General features: G+C 40.9%; 1 protein-coding gene and 1 long non-coding RNA gene across 6 annotated transcripts in view; one reads left to right on the top strand and one right to left on the bottom strand.

Annotated features, from left to right (window-relative positions):
* The window catches only part of fstl4 (follistatin-like 4), a 339,103-nt gene extending 329,520 nt beyond the window's left edge, over positions 1-9,583 (top strand). For all 4 annotated transcript variants that reach the window (XM_074610970.1, XM_074610969.1, XM_074610971.1 and 1 more), the window contains 2 exons: positions 5,235-5,344; positions 5,548-9,583. In XM_074610970.1, the coding sequence (XP_074467071.1) occupies positions 5,235-5,344; positions 5,548-6,250 (813 nt within the window). In that variant the 3' untranslated portion in view covers positions 6,251-9,583. The remainder of the gene's footprint in view (positions 1-5,234; positions 5,345-5,547) is intronic.
* LOC141752796 (uncharacterized) overlaps positions 1-14,532 on the bottom strand; it is a 104,394-nt gene that overhangs the window by 5,498 nt on the left and 84,364 nt on the right. For both annotated transcript variants that reach the window (XR_012590337.1, XR_012590340.1), the window contains exon 4: positions 10,273-10,340. This is a non-coding gene — a long non-coding RNA (uncharacterized LOC141752796). The remainder of the gene's footprint in view (positions 1-10,272; positions 10,341-14,532) is intronic.

Below are 14,532 nucleotides of genomic sequence, written 5' to 3'. Positions count from 1 at the left end.
CAAACATGTTTATTGTTCTGCTTTGTCCCATTGGAGGGACGGGATCCCATTATAACCATGTGAGGTGTTGTGTTCAGTCTTTACTGTTTGGGGAGCTGCTGTGTCTATTCATTATGGGGATTGCAGAGGGATGATACACTCTCAAATCTATGAGTCTTCAGAGGATCTTTGGAGTGAAATGACTCATTTTATACTCAGAAAATCACTTGAATGCATAAATGATTTTTCTTTTTCTTTTTGGTGCCGTTTGCATTGTTGGTTTTGAACACTAGTAATTTCATGTAAATACTGTACTTCATAGTCAATCAGTGGTTGTGCAGCTGTAAATGGAATTGCAGTCGTTTGTCAAATTGTCCTATAAATAACGCCTAACGTGATGATGTGATGTTTCCATTTTTCCGTCAATTACTGCTGTTTGAGTAGCGTCCCTCGGCATCGGAAACCAACGCACGGAGGAACCCTTTAATCCGACAGTGTGTGACGAACTGGGCTTTCAACTAACTCCAATGTAAACCCACCCGCGAAGATATTCGACGGTCAGAGCAACTGACGTAGTATTAGTAGCGTGAGAGTCCGCTAAGGGCAGGCGTGAGGGGTGGAAGACCACCGTTTGTGTCCTGTGTGAAACTAAAAGTAACGTTGACTTATTTTGTCACGTCAGTCGTTAGTCATGTGACTCGTTGGTATCGTCAGTCCCGTAAGCCACCTGAGTCGTTGGTCACCTGAGTCGTTAGTATCGTCAGTCCCATGAGTCACATAAGTCGCTAATCACGAGTCATTGGTGTTGTCAGTCTCCTGAGTCCCGTGTGTCACTAGTCACGTCAGTAGTTAGTCATGTGACTCGTTAGTTTCGTCTGTCCTGTGAATCACGAGTCGTTTGTCACGTGAGTCGTTAGTATCGTCAGTCATGTGAGTCACTAGTCAGTGGAGTTAACGTCAACCATGACCATTTCCTAACCCTAACTTAGTGGTTGTTTTGCCTAAACCTAACTTCCTGTGAAAACAGAAGTTTATTGTGAAAGGACACTGTGCATATAACGAGCATATATTGACACGCCACTCCTGACACGTCCAAAATTAACACAAGAGGGGTACGTTGTGCGTTGGTCTCCGATGCCGAAGGGACACGGCGGTATTTGACGATGTGTTGGTTTTTCACTATTATTTCCAGATTTCTTTAAAAAGAAACTTTAATGGGAGATTATTTTGGATCTAAGAGGTGCCACTATGGTCTGGCAACAAAACGTAGTGAAAAGACGACCACCTGTGTGTGGGCTTTAACAGTCTCCTACTGATTTACAATCTGCATGGCCAAGCAGACCGCATGTGTGTGTGCAATCAGTCTTCTTCATAGTGTGTAGGTGTACTAGTCTAACGGGGATTTGTTTTTCTGTGTAGTTGTCTCAGTGAAGGTGCACACTCGTGGTGTTGTTTCTAAACTTCTCTCAGAGGTTATTGTCTTAAATGAAGCAGAAAATTCTATGAAAATATGTTTTTCATCACAGACAAAACAATTTTCTCCTCATATAATTTGAAACAATCAGAGTACAGAGAGCAGCTTTGCATAACATTTTATGGCTGAACTGCAGAGAACACATTTTTGTGTTTTTCATTTTATTCATTTCCCCACTTCCTGCAGTTCTTCAGGAGTAATGAATAATTAGAGAGCAGGGGATGAATCACTTAAAAATGCAATTGCAGGGAAACGGCATAATGGGATTGGAGGCCACATGGATCACACCACAAATAAATGGTCTGATAATGTCATTATCATTTGGACTGAAAGTAATTGACCTGTTCAGCAGCAGCCCATCACTACCGGAGGCGCCGCTTCGCTCCAGCGGATCATACATGTGTATGAGTGTGTGTCTGTCAGTTTGTGCGCTCACGATGTGTAAATGTGCGTTTGTGAATGTGTGGTGTGTGTGTGTGTGGTATTTTTAAGCAGCCAAGTTTAAGGATGGCTCAATATCTCTGTGTAAACATCAGAGGGAGTGTGATTGTCAATTCATTAGAGAAGACAAATGGAGGAATCTCTGCCGGGCAGAGAGAAACGTGGCCTTTCAGACTGTCAGTCCGGTCTGCGTCTACGTGCCACGAAGACATTTAACTCACAGGCTCTTTGTTTTTCTCTCTGCACACAAGGACACCATATTTCCCATCTGTTTTCCCCTCATTTATCTCTCTATTAGGTTTGCCAAATATGTGTTTAAGACTGATTATTATAATAAATTAACTCATTATTACGACAACAAGTTGTCACAACAGGAAACTAAATGTATTCAATTCAGGCCAGCAAAATCATCTCAATTGTTTTACAGTTTCTAAATGTCCTGGTTAAAAGTTTTGTTTTTTATTTGTTTTGTTTATCTTTTCCATATTATTGACCCGTCACTTATCAGTCGTATCTCTCTTGTTTAAAGAAGTAGTTAAGTTTAGTTCTAAGTTTATAATTATTTGGGTTTTTTTACATGAGTGGCGATACAATACCTGAATATTGGAACTTATATCTACGACAGCATATTAGGGTCATTGTAGGTAAATAAAAAAATAATAATTACAGAGCCGAGGGAGGGGGGTAATATTCCGAGAAAAAAAAATAGGATTAAAGTGTTAAATTTACCGGAAAAAACGTGGATATTCTCTGAGTTTAAAGTGGCAAATCTACGAGAAAAAACTTACAGATTTGCAAGATTACAAAGTCATGAATTTACGAGAAAGAAAAATTGGAAAACTGAGCGAAACGAAGGTCCCGAATGATTCTATTCAAATTCTCGCATGTAACCTTTGTCGCATTTATTATGCTGCAAGCTGTGCAATAAAGGAAAAAATACAAAAATACGATTTTAAAACATGACATAAAGTGGAATTCGCGAAGATTATTTCTGTTAAGTGACTATCTTTGCCCAATGAGGTAACACCATGGTGATTCAGCCTATGGCCTACAGATTAAAGTATTGCAATATTTATATATTTGCAGTGTTATGAAATTTCGTGTCTTGTGACATTCCCAGAAAAATGCTGTATTACAGTTTTTCTCCACTGTATACACACACAAAAATTTAACTATGTACAAAGTGAAAACTTGAAGCTCATGAACATAGAAATACATTTTTTCTATGTTCATGTATCAACAAAAAGACTCCAGACTGCTAATCTCTGAGCACAATTACATTGTTTTCACTCAAATAGAAATTCTAAATCAACCAGGACTGAAATCTTAAGGATTGACACTTTAAATCTATTAATATCTGATGAAAGAACAAGTTAACAAGACCACGAATCTGCAGACATTGGATGGCAACTAATGAAATTCATTTAGTGTTAGAGTATAATACATGAATATCTGGTTTGCATATGAGCAAACATCTGTCTCCTTTTGTTCTTTCTTATGCATGCATTTATAAATCTATGATGTACGCCTCAGGGAGTAAAACACACAAAGTATTAATTTAACTTTTAAAATTCGGCATTGATCTTGAGCAACAAGTCTTTGAGCCTTCCAGGGAATCCATAACGGGCTTTATTGCTCCCCAGGAGCAACGAGACGAGTGATTCTGACAGTATATATGAAAAAATAGAAATGTGCTGCACTGGATAATATTAAAGGGGGCTTGTAAGATTTATTGAATTTCCTAAATTACACAAATACACTGGATCTTTTTAGGAGTCTCGTCTTATATGGGTGTTCTGTAGTTAGACGGGAAAGTAAAAAAAAAGCTACTCAAGGCTTCTGCAGAGTGAATGCTGTTGAAAAGCAAAAGCCACTCAGTCAGAACCAAATCCCCCTCAGGTATTAGCCAGCGAGGCAGGGGCAGAGTAAAACTCGATTGGGCCTCGTTGCTGAGTGTGTGGATATGAAATCCAAGCATGAGCGATGACAAAGAGAAGCCAGTGGCATTAAGTTGAGAGCACCTGCAGCCCTGGAGACCACAGCAGCTGCCTAATAATACATGAGCGATACTACATTGAACCTCATTAACTGCCGTCATTGTATTCTGCAACTGTTGTAATGACTTTTTTTTTTTAATGAGGATTCCTTTTCATGTCTCACAAGCAGCGAGAAGCCGGCAGATCTTCTTTGTTAAAAATGGATGAGATAGTCAGGAGGATGGAGAGCTTTTGAGGAGTGTTGCAGCAGCAGTGAAGCAAAAGTAACAACTCTGCAACTTAAACTGCTATTTTTATTTCCCTGCATTTGGTAGTTGTGAGGGAGGAGTGTGGCGTCTGGCCCCCCGCTGGGCATCAGGTAGAGGTTCATCTTTAGCAGCGTAGGCGTAGACATCAAAATAGATTTCTCGCTTAGTTCTTTCCTTTTAAAAACAATATTCTATATCTAAACCTAGAGCCGAGTTTTTTTCTGAGAATATAAAGTCTGAAGGAAAGCCGGAGCAGGAGAGTCGACTGTTTGCTTTTAATAAATCCCACATGTGTAGGTGCCGTAAACAGCCTCACTTGTCCTTGACTGTGACCTGATCATGCAGGCATGCATGATGAAGCGTGTGTCACGGGCAAGGCGGTGCATCGGGAGCCCATCAAACGCGTACGCACTTTACAAACGTGCTGATTCAGTGTCAGGTGTATGACATGAGAGATGAGGCTTTTATTGTGGTGTCGGCTGCTAAGACAACCATCTTTGAATAAGACGCTTTATCAGAGGACCGAGGTGGGGCCACGTTTCATCAGCTCCAGTCATACCGTAGAGATGTTTATCTGTTCCAGGATATATGGGCACGTCACCTGGACAAGCTGCGGCTGTTGAGGCCTGAGATATGAGCCTTTATGCTGATGAAAGATAAAAGGTCACAGGGTTTAACTATCACAACACGCAGATTTTCTTTGAGCGGGACGAACAATACTGGAGTTTTGAGGCCGATATTGATATTTGAGAATCTAAAAAGTAAGTTTTTGATAAGGATCTTTAATTAGTTTAACAATTGAAACATAAATTTGTCAGTGCTCTGTGGTGTACAAACTATATAATTGAGACACTGTTTCTAAATTAACATTTCTTTGAAATTCATGCACTGCAATTTCTTACTTATTAGCATATCTGCAATTATTTTCTGAAAATTGGTGTAAAGGCCTTTATCCTGTATATTTAAAGCCATGTCATCTTTATTTTTTTAAGGTCTCTGCTGCTGTAAATTGGAAACCGTCGATGTCTATATCTGGTTATTATCTTTTTTTTTATAGGTATTTAATATTCATGCTGTCATGTGCGTTGTCCACAGGTAATTCCTCAAGCCAGTGTGGGAGAAGTACATCATGCCATCCGCACAACTTTCCAGAGGGTCAGCGACTTCTTCATTCCTCCAACCAACCTCATCATCACCCACGTGAGGTAAAGCAGCACACACGCCACATTCATCCACCTCCAACCTTAAAACACAGGCGACCTCATTGCTCGCTCATCACAGCTGTCCTTCTGAAGTGAAGGAGAAAAGAGCAAATGAGAATCCTAATGAGAATCTCGATGTGTGTTAATCACTGACCCCAAAAATCCAGAAAGGCTATTAACCTCTCCTCTGAACTTTGTCGATTTAGGTTTGCCTTTGTCTTCCTCAAAAACGAACCTGCGGTGCACAAGATCGACCTGGAGACCTTCCACCGCGTCAAGACCATCAGCCTGAAGAACTACAGCTGCGTACCCGTCAGCATGGCCTACACGCATCTGGGCGGCTTCTACTTCGTCCAGTGTGAGAGCAAGAGCCACCTTAAGGCCCCGCCCCAGCTCCTCATCGACAGCGTGACGGACGCGGTGATCGGTCCAAACCTGAACATCACAGGGCAGCCGTTCGTGTCGCCGGACGGCCGCTACATTGTGACGCCTGACACACAGAGCTCCAAGGTGATAGTACAGACAGTGTCGTTCCAGGGGGAGCTGGGTCTGAACCGGGCACTGGACGAGCCCGTAGCTGTCTCTGATCTGGCTTTCCAGCCTTCCTTCACGGAGTCCAACCAGCATGTGGTTGTTGCCACCTCAGGCTCAGGCACGGACCTGCTATTTGCCGATCTGTCCTCGGGCCGCACCGAGGTTCTCCGGAGCCTCAAGGAGCCTCTGGCCCCCCAAGCCTGGCCCTGGGGGGGCCCCAACAGAGTGGTGGTCTCCAGCGGGTTGTTCGGACAGTACCTGGTGACGCCGTCGGCCGAGTCCCTCTTTGTCCTGAACGGCAAACAGAGAACGCCACACTGCGAGGTGTCAGACATCAAGAGAGGGAACACAGTTGTCTGGGTCGGCGAGGTATGAGTAAAAAAGAAAAAGAAAAAAGTCGTAGGATTAGGGACAGACGTAAAAAAAAAAAAAGGAAAAATCAGGCCAAATTACCTATTATAAAGATTTATGTGAACATAAGTTGTGGACTCAACCCTGGGACTGAGCGAGAGGGATACATGCCTGGGTTTATTGTAACAAAAGTACACTTAAAAATAGAGAAAATTGAGAAAACATTAAGAAACCCTGTTGTGATATTTCTATTGGGAGAAAGTGTCAATGCCGTTCAGTGCAACAGTGATCTATGTGCACTTAACTATACAGAATTGTACATTATTGCACTTCCTTCCATGTTATCACAGCAAATAGGTACCTGAAGAGGGGTTATTAACGAACTATGAACTATGCACAATGCTCACTTTTTTTAGAGTAAAAAGCTTTCCGATTTTGTTTATCTCAACAATGTTTGTCGTTTTTCACCAGTGCTGCATATAATCACCACAAACTGTCCGTCTGTCCTGTCTGCCTTTAGTGTATGTGTGTTCTGAGTCCTTTTAAAAGCTACCAACCCATCCGTTTATTCGCCTTCGTCACCGTATTGTACTGTATCCTCCCTCTGAAAGCTTTCATTCTCCTCATGCCGGCAGAGGTTGGCTTTATGCACATGTGTAATTCCCTCTATATTTACATTGTCTATCCAAAGAGCCCGGTCGGTCCATTAGCCGTCGTTGATGGATGTTTCCCTCGCAGAGGAAGCCTAACCAGAAATGAACAGTCCATCTTGTGGTCTCTTGCAGTGGTATAATCTGTCCTCCGCTGTCTCTCACTGTTATTCTGTACCTGCAGCACAACTCTGTGCTGCGGAGCCTGAAAATGCCACTTGTCACGGTAATGACTCCGGTGTACGCTGACCCCACATGCTGAGGCCGTGCCAAAATGGCATCAACTCCGCTATCTGACTGGCTGTGAGCATTTATACTTCCTCCCAGAGAGCCGTGCATCAAGATCAAACTCCGAGGCAGGTCACCATGTGGTAGTTATTCCGCTTTATTTAAAGGACTGTAACACACAGAGGATATATTTTATTAGTGTCTGTCTAGTCGGCAACAAAAAATAGTTTTTTGGATTTGTTATTTGCATCTGGATAGCAACCGCGTATACACAGGAAAAAAATATGCTCCATCTCAAAACCTGTTTCAAAAGTAGGGATACATTTTTACAGACATTTTAAACATTATTCTGTAAACATTCTCCTCATTAACGTGATAAAATGACATAATTGTACAGGTTTCTTTATCATTATTATTATTATGTATACCTACTTTTGAAAAAAAAACGGTATTATCTGTCTGGAGGCAGTGACCGAATAAACACCAGCAACTCTTCGTCCTTCAAAATCGCAGTTATGTTCTTTCTGTGGTCGAATCGTCTTCTGTGTAATTTGCGCTTGCCATTTTGCACTAATCGTCATAATGATGATCCATTAGCAGCAAGACAACGCCGCTGCTTCTCTGCAGATGTAATAATATTATCCGAAATTATAGTCGTCTCTTAAACATCTCTGCCTCTTGACAGTAGTGTCGAGGTCTTTACGTGGATAGTTAGCTCAGACGTCCGACTTGATGGTTCGTGGATATTAGGCAAAAATTGGTGCCAGTCTTAGGGCAATGGCCTTTTCTGTCTTTCCTTTTTCTTTTTTTTTCAGGCTGCAAAGCCCTGCTCTGTGCCTCCCAGCCTAAAACTACAGAAAAATATGAATGTCCTCTAATATTCAGCTGTCAATATCCGTATTTTTTTTTCTCATTTGGCGAAAAATATACATATATTGCAGAAAATATACATATGTAGAAAACTATTAAACTACTACTAAACTACTAAACATTGTATTTCTAGAATTTGCTGGGTTCTACAAATAGTCGGCCCGTCTAAATCTATGTTTGATTGAGATTTTGTAACCAGACAAAAATGAGCTAGAAACAAAAAAGTACACCAAGACATATACCAGAACAAAAACTATGTCAACTTGCTGTTAAATTGATTCAACTAAAAATAGTGGACGATATAAACAGTAGCACTAATGCTCAGTCCGTGCATGGAAAGAGGAAATACTTTATTGATGATCTTGGTAAGCTCTCTTGTACATACAATATGTAATCACTACACAAATACTCACAGCCTTTAGGATTTTGCGGTTGATGGCCTTTCTTTTGGTACGTCAAACTTGTTTTAAAGATTAAACTCTTATACTTATCTCCCATACAGACCCTAAAACGCCAACTTTAAGGTGTACAAAAAGTCCTTTAACAAAAGTATATCCAGCTGGAGTCTTGTGAATGGAGTATATCTGCTCACGTGGTCTGTTTTTTTTTCCCCCCAGAAACAAACAGCAGCCCAAATTATATATTAATCATCATCTCCTATAATACGTAGTTGTGCCTGTAACTCCCCCGATGCGACGCAATGTGTAGGGTAGAAACCAAGCTGCTGTGTGAGAAAAGAAAAAACGCAGGAGTGAAGCCGATTTGTCGTTCTCGTTTGTGATTTAGGTATTTGCTGCTAATCTGCCACGAAAACACGTTCTGGCATTAAAGCCTGTTTGACGAACTGTTTGAAGGCAATGACTTAATGATAGACCACTGTTGCACTGAGGAGAGAAATATACTATCTGACATAATGTTTGTTGAATGGAAATTTGTCAAATTGGTAGCCCAGTTTTCTCACTGTATCGATGAAAAAGTGTTAAAAAAAAGTAGGCTCTGATGCTTCCTGAAGTCACGACCCCATCCAAAGTCACTCCCCAGAGGCTCTAACTGAGTCATCTACAGTATTGGACAGCTCTGAGACATGCATGTAAAGAAAATAGACCTTCAACATGATCATCATTGACCTCTCAGTGATCTCTCACAGTCACACACGGTTTACAGTCGCTTGTGAAAAAAAGTCACTTTTCCGCCCCCGTCATCGTCACGTCCGTCAGCTTATCTCTTAAAGGTCGATTCAGCAGTGTGACATCGCTACTAGAGCCAAGGAGAGCAAGAACAAAGTGACTGCACCTGCGCTTGCTGATATAACCACATCACTGGCTAGCTCATGTTGTTTGTTTGGATCTACCTTCAGTGTCACATGACTATTTCCGTACCTCTCGTCGAACCCTCGCGTACAGGGGGGGGCTGCAGAGCTGAACCGCTTGGTGTGATAGACATTGATAGGAACCACTGTTGTAGATAACATTGTTCATGTTTAGAACACGTTCAGACATGACAAAACTGACTGTACAGTTTTCTTTATGCATTTTGTGTGTTCTGGTTTATGAGGGAATTGTTTTGTAAGAAAAAATCGAATTAAATATATTGTAAAAATCACTCGTTTCGTGTCTTTAAAATTTATTGATTGCATTTTTTTCCATATTAATTTATTGAGAGTAACATCAGGTGTACAGAAACCTACAATTAGAGCACAAATGTAAATTATTGTCCCTCCATATTTTGGCATTTTTCCCCCAAACCTCCCTCCCACCCAACCCTCACCCACTGCCGATGCAAAAAGGATAAAGAACAAAAAACTAAGTTAAATTTAATTTAAAAAAAGAAAAGAAAAAGAAAATAAGATAAAAAAAATAAATAATAAAAAATAAAGTACACATTGACAGTGATGATAATTATAGCAATTGTTTTCAATATCACTTCATAATACAATTTATAATAACAATTTATAAATGGTAAATTGATAGTTAAATAAACTTTGTTAAGTTATTTTACTGTTAACAAAGAATTAAATTATAATTAATAATGTTTACTAATTATTAGAAATATAATTATAAAATCAATGTTTTGATTATTGATCATTTTGAGTCATGTTTTTAAGAAAGAATAACAAATTCTCTGGTTTTAGATTCTGAATTATATATATTTTATGGTTTCCCTGGTCTTGAATATTGTTGGGTTTTAGACTCTTGCTTTGACAAAAAAAAAAACATTTCAAGATGTCATCTTGGGCTTTGGACTGATCAATAAATAATCAATAACCAATAATGAAAATAATCCTTAGTTGCAGCCTACCTGCAGCAAGAGTTCTTGGTATTTAATCACATTCTTCCAACAGTCAGTCCTCCTTGAACGTGTTACACCTGACAAGGTGAGACAGAGAGACAATTTTAGCATCTAGAAAATTATTGGACGTTTGCGACAAGTCCCCGTCTACAGTGTGACATCCATCCCCTGTTCCGTTGTCAATTATGGTCTTAGTCCACTGATGAGCAGGCATCAAGCCGGCCTTCACTCCTGTATAACTTAATGTAATCTATTGTCTTTCCGTGCTCAACACGCTCCGACAATCCATTGACCATTACTGGCTCTGCTGAGGGACGCTGTCAATACACACTCCGTCAGTGTCAGAGGAACAGAAAGGCAGAAATAAAAGACTTCCTGGAGCCAAACATCAGTGAGGTAGGAGAATCCGATCACACAGACAATTACCGTCCTTGTTCACGCCTGCTTCAATTTCCTATGAATCAGAACAGAGCGGAGACAGGAAGACACCGGCTTTCATCCAGTCTGCAGAGCTTACTGACATACAGTATCTAGGGAAAGACCACAACATGATCACACTTCAAGTCATCACTATTAAATTCAATTCTATGTTTATATACTCTATAGTATACATTATATACTTGAATCTGAAGTCCTGTTTAATTTGTTGCTGCATTAAAAAGGTTTACACCTGAATTGTATTTCCTTTAAAGGGACTGTTTGTAAGAATCAGAAATGCAGAAAAGACAATAAAACCTCTGTTGGTCTGGAGGAGCTGCAGCATTTATTTCTGCACAAACGTCCACTGTACATTTACTAGATATTCTCAGAGCTACTAACTCTTCTGCACGTGTAGAGGTGGAGCGAAATAGCGAGAACGAGCGCGCCGTGTGAGTGAAGGCAAGCAGGCAGAGGAGCAGAGTACAGCAGAGACTCCGGCCCTGAAGATCAAAGCTACGGTCTCCCCTGCGTCCTCTGACCGCGGCCAACGCTGTTTTGCAAAACGGGCTTTCCATCCATCCATCCATCCATCTGCAACCGCTTATCCCGTTAGGGGTCGCGGGGGGGCTGGAGCCGATCCCAGCCGACATTGGGCGAAGGCAGGGTACACCCTGGACAGGTCGCCAGTCCATCGCAGGGCTGACACATAGAGACAGACAACCATTCACGCTCACATTCACACCTACGGGCAATTTAGAGTCAACAATTAACCTAACCTGCATGTCTTTGGACTGTGGGAGGAAACCGGAGTACCCGGAGAAAACCCACGCTAACACGGGGAGAACATGCAAACTCCACACAGAAGGGTCCCAAGCCGGATTCGAACCTGCAACCCTCTAGCTGTGAGGCGCCAGTGCTAACCACTGCACCACCGTGCAGAAAACGGGCTTTCATTAGATATAATTTTGCAGTTTTGGTGCTTCCGTCTAGTTTGTGTTGGAGTCTGAGTCTGAACAGCATAGCCACACGTGAGCGCGCATGGGACACCGACCCGGATTGATTTATACGTGTAAGAAGTTACAAACAGTCCCTTTAAGCAAGTTGCTGGTGCACAATCTTTTTTTTAAATAAATAGCAATTAATTTAATTTATATCTATGTATTTATTTGTTAAATTTTGTTTTACAAAGTTAAGAAAGCAATATTTAAGTCAGCTCATTAATGAAACACTGGTATGGGATCGGTACACTCCAGTAGCTGGAGATGGGACAGCGTTGCATTTGATGTAACAAAGATTGTTATAGTTTTAGTGTAATGTGGACAGGAGATGGACCAGTGAAGGAGTTAATACCATGTGAGCACAGTAGGGGGCGCTACCACTGGAGATGGAGACTGGAGATGACACCTACAACCCTTTGACACCGGAGGTGGAAGAAGGGTGCGTGCCTGTGCGTAAACAGTCACATGGAGACGTCTGCACCGCGTGCTGTAAGTTAGCAGGCAGCATGTTGCTGCCAAGAAAAGACACATTTGGAGCTCTACAGGAGGACTACAGCCAAGTGTGAAGACTAAAAGGAGTCTGCTGAACCAGTAAGTTAAACCTCGGCCAACTGTGAGAACGAGGCCTGAGATAAAACTTTCCATAATGCTTTAGGAAATTAAAAAAAGACGGTTAAAGTCAGATTAGACTGATAAAGAGCTGTGCCATTTGTTTTTCCACGTGGACTACTACTCTTCTAATAGAGGACTGGAGTGATGGTTGTAAATGCTGGAGCTTATTTCGAATGTCAGTGACTATGGCACCAGGGAAACTGTGTGTAACTGCGTTAAAGAAACGCACATTCACAGGTTTACCCTTTACGCACAGTAATCCATGGCTCCTTCTGACTAGGAGTGGAGCTAACCAGCTTAGCTAAAAGGGTGACCATATTTTCAGACCCCCAAAACTGGGACCCTTAAGTGTACCGCACGTTCATGCACATGCACGCGCTAATACGCAGTTGTTTTGTTATCAGGATGGCTAACTTGGTGCACCTGTGGCTAGGGCAGGGGTCAGCAACCTTTACTATCAAAAGATTCATTTTAGGCAAAAAAAAAAAGTGTCTGGAGCCGCAAAACATTTGATCATTGTGATGAAGGTAACACAGTTTAAAGTCTAAGTATACAGTATATAAGTCTAATGCAGTGAGGACCAAAGTGCAAATGTACTACGGAGTATTAGGGCCACATTGAGTGAAAAAACATCTGAGATTTACAGAATAAAGTCATATTACGAGAATAAAGTCATAATTTTATGAGAAAAAAGTCGTAATATTACGAGAATAAAGTCCTAACTTTACTAGAAAAAAGTCGTAATATTAAGAGAATAAAGTCATAACTTTACTGGAAAAAAGTCGTAATAATAAGAGACTAAAGTCATAATTTTACGAGATAAAAAGTCGTAATATTAAGAGAATGACGTCATAATTTTACGAGAAAGAAGGTCGTAATATTACAAGAATAAAGTCATAACTTTACAAGAAAAAAAGAAAATAACATGTAAAATTACTACTTTATAATATTATGACTTTATTCTCTAAATCTCAGATTTATTATTTTTCCTCAATGTGGCCCTAATATTCCGTCGTACCATAGACCTACAACAATGATAAATAAAAATGAAAATGTAAACAAAAAACAATTATTCATTTCCATTTTTATAAATCCACAGGGAGCCACTGGAGAGGAGCTAAAGAGCCACATGTGGCTCCGGAGCCGCAGGTTGCTGACCCCTGCCCTAGGCTGACCAGATCCAAGCAAACCAAATGTGGGACAAAGAGTATGTTTGTGTGGGACAATGTGGGAAATGTTACCAAGGCTGAGAGGTAGTCTACAAATTTGATATAATGTCTATCTAACGTAAATAATAAACATTTCTATTCTGCCCCTTATCTTGCAACATCTCTATGCTTTGCCTGAATGCATCCATAGATCGGCACATCTCTTTTTGAGCCGCACATTTCCTGTGAGGCTCACAGGAAATGTTGTATTCCCCTTGTGTGAAATTGAAAAATAACTGGCAGATTTCACATAAAACTCTGAGATTGCCTTCCACCGGCTTATAAATACTTACATATAGTTTCACAGTCTTTGTTGTAGCTGTTTTTTCCTTTTCTTTGTGGTAGTTTCCATCATAATCTGCCTAAATCTGATAATTTGTGACTTTGGGGTGACTTGCAATTTTCCCCATTGGGCATAATGTAGCAAAGACGGTGAAATGTTAACCTGCACTTGACCCACGTGTGCGCAGTTTGACAGCAAACACAGCGCCGTGATGACAGACTTCACTGCTGTCTTCACAGCTATTGGATAAAAGCCAGATTTTAAAAAAAGTGTCTGTTCAGCAGCGGTTTGACTTTTGAAAACTAGAGCCAAGTGATAAAAATGCTGTGCAGTCTCTCGTAAAGTGGGACACTTGGTCACCCTACCTGTGGTGCATTTGAGCATGGGTTGAGATCTGAGAGAAAGCATTATTATAGGTGGGTGCATTAGAGGCTGTGACAGTCATGACTTATCACATTCACTACTTTCTCCTCCTTTAATCACAGAGCTATCCCTGTCATGACACACTGACAGTTTGGGAGTCCCGTAGAGAGTTTCCCTCGGAGGAAACTTACTGTTGTCTGGGACTATGGAAATTATTTTTCAACTTTAGTTTTGAAGCTGAACCATCTCTATCACATCATTTTGCTTGCCACAGGCTATTATAATTAAAAATGTGAAGCACAGACGACACTTTGGCCAGGATGGAGACACCGGGTGAAAGACTGACAGAAATAGACGGTCCTGAGGCAGTTATAAGTGGAGCGAA

The sequence above is a fragment of the Sebastes fasciatus genome, chromosome 16 (genome assembly GCF_043250625.1).
Source record: "Sebastes fasciatus isolate fSebFas1 chromosome 16, fSebFas1.pri, whole genome shotgun sequence".
Classification (NCBI taxonomy): Eukaryota; Metazoa; Chordata; class Actinopteri; order Perciformes; family Sebastidae; genus Sebastes; species Sebastes fasciatus.
Note: the sequence above shows the minus strand (reverse complement) of the source record. Positions and strands in the feature narration are given on the sequence as shown.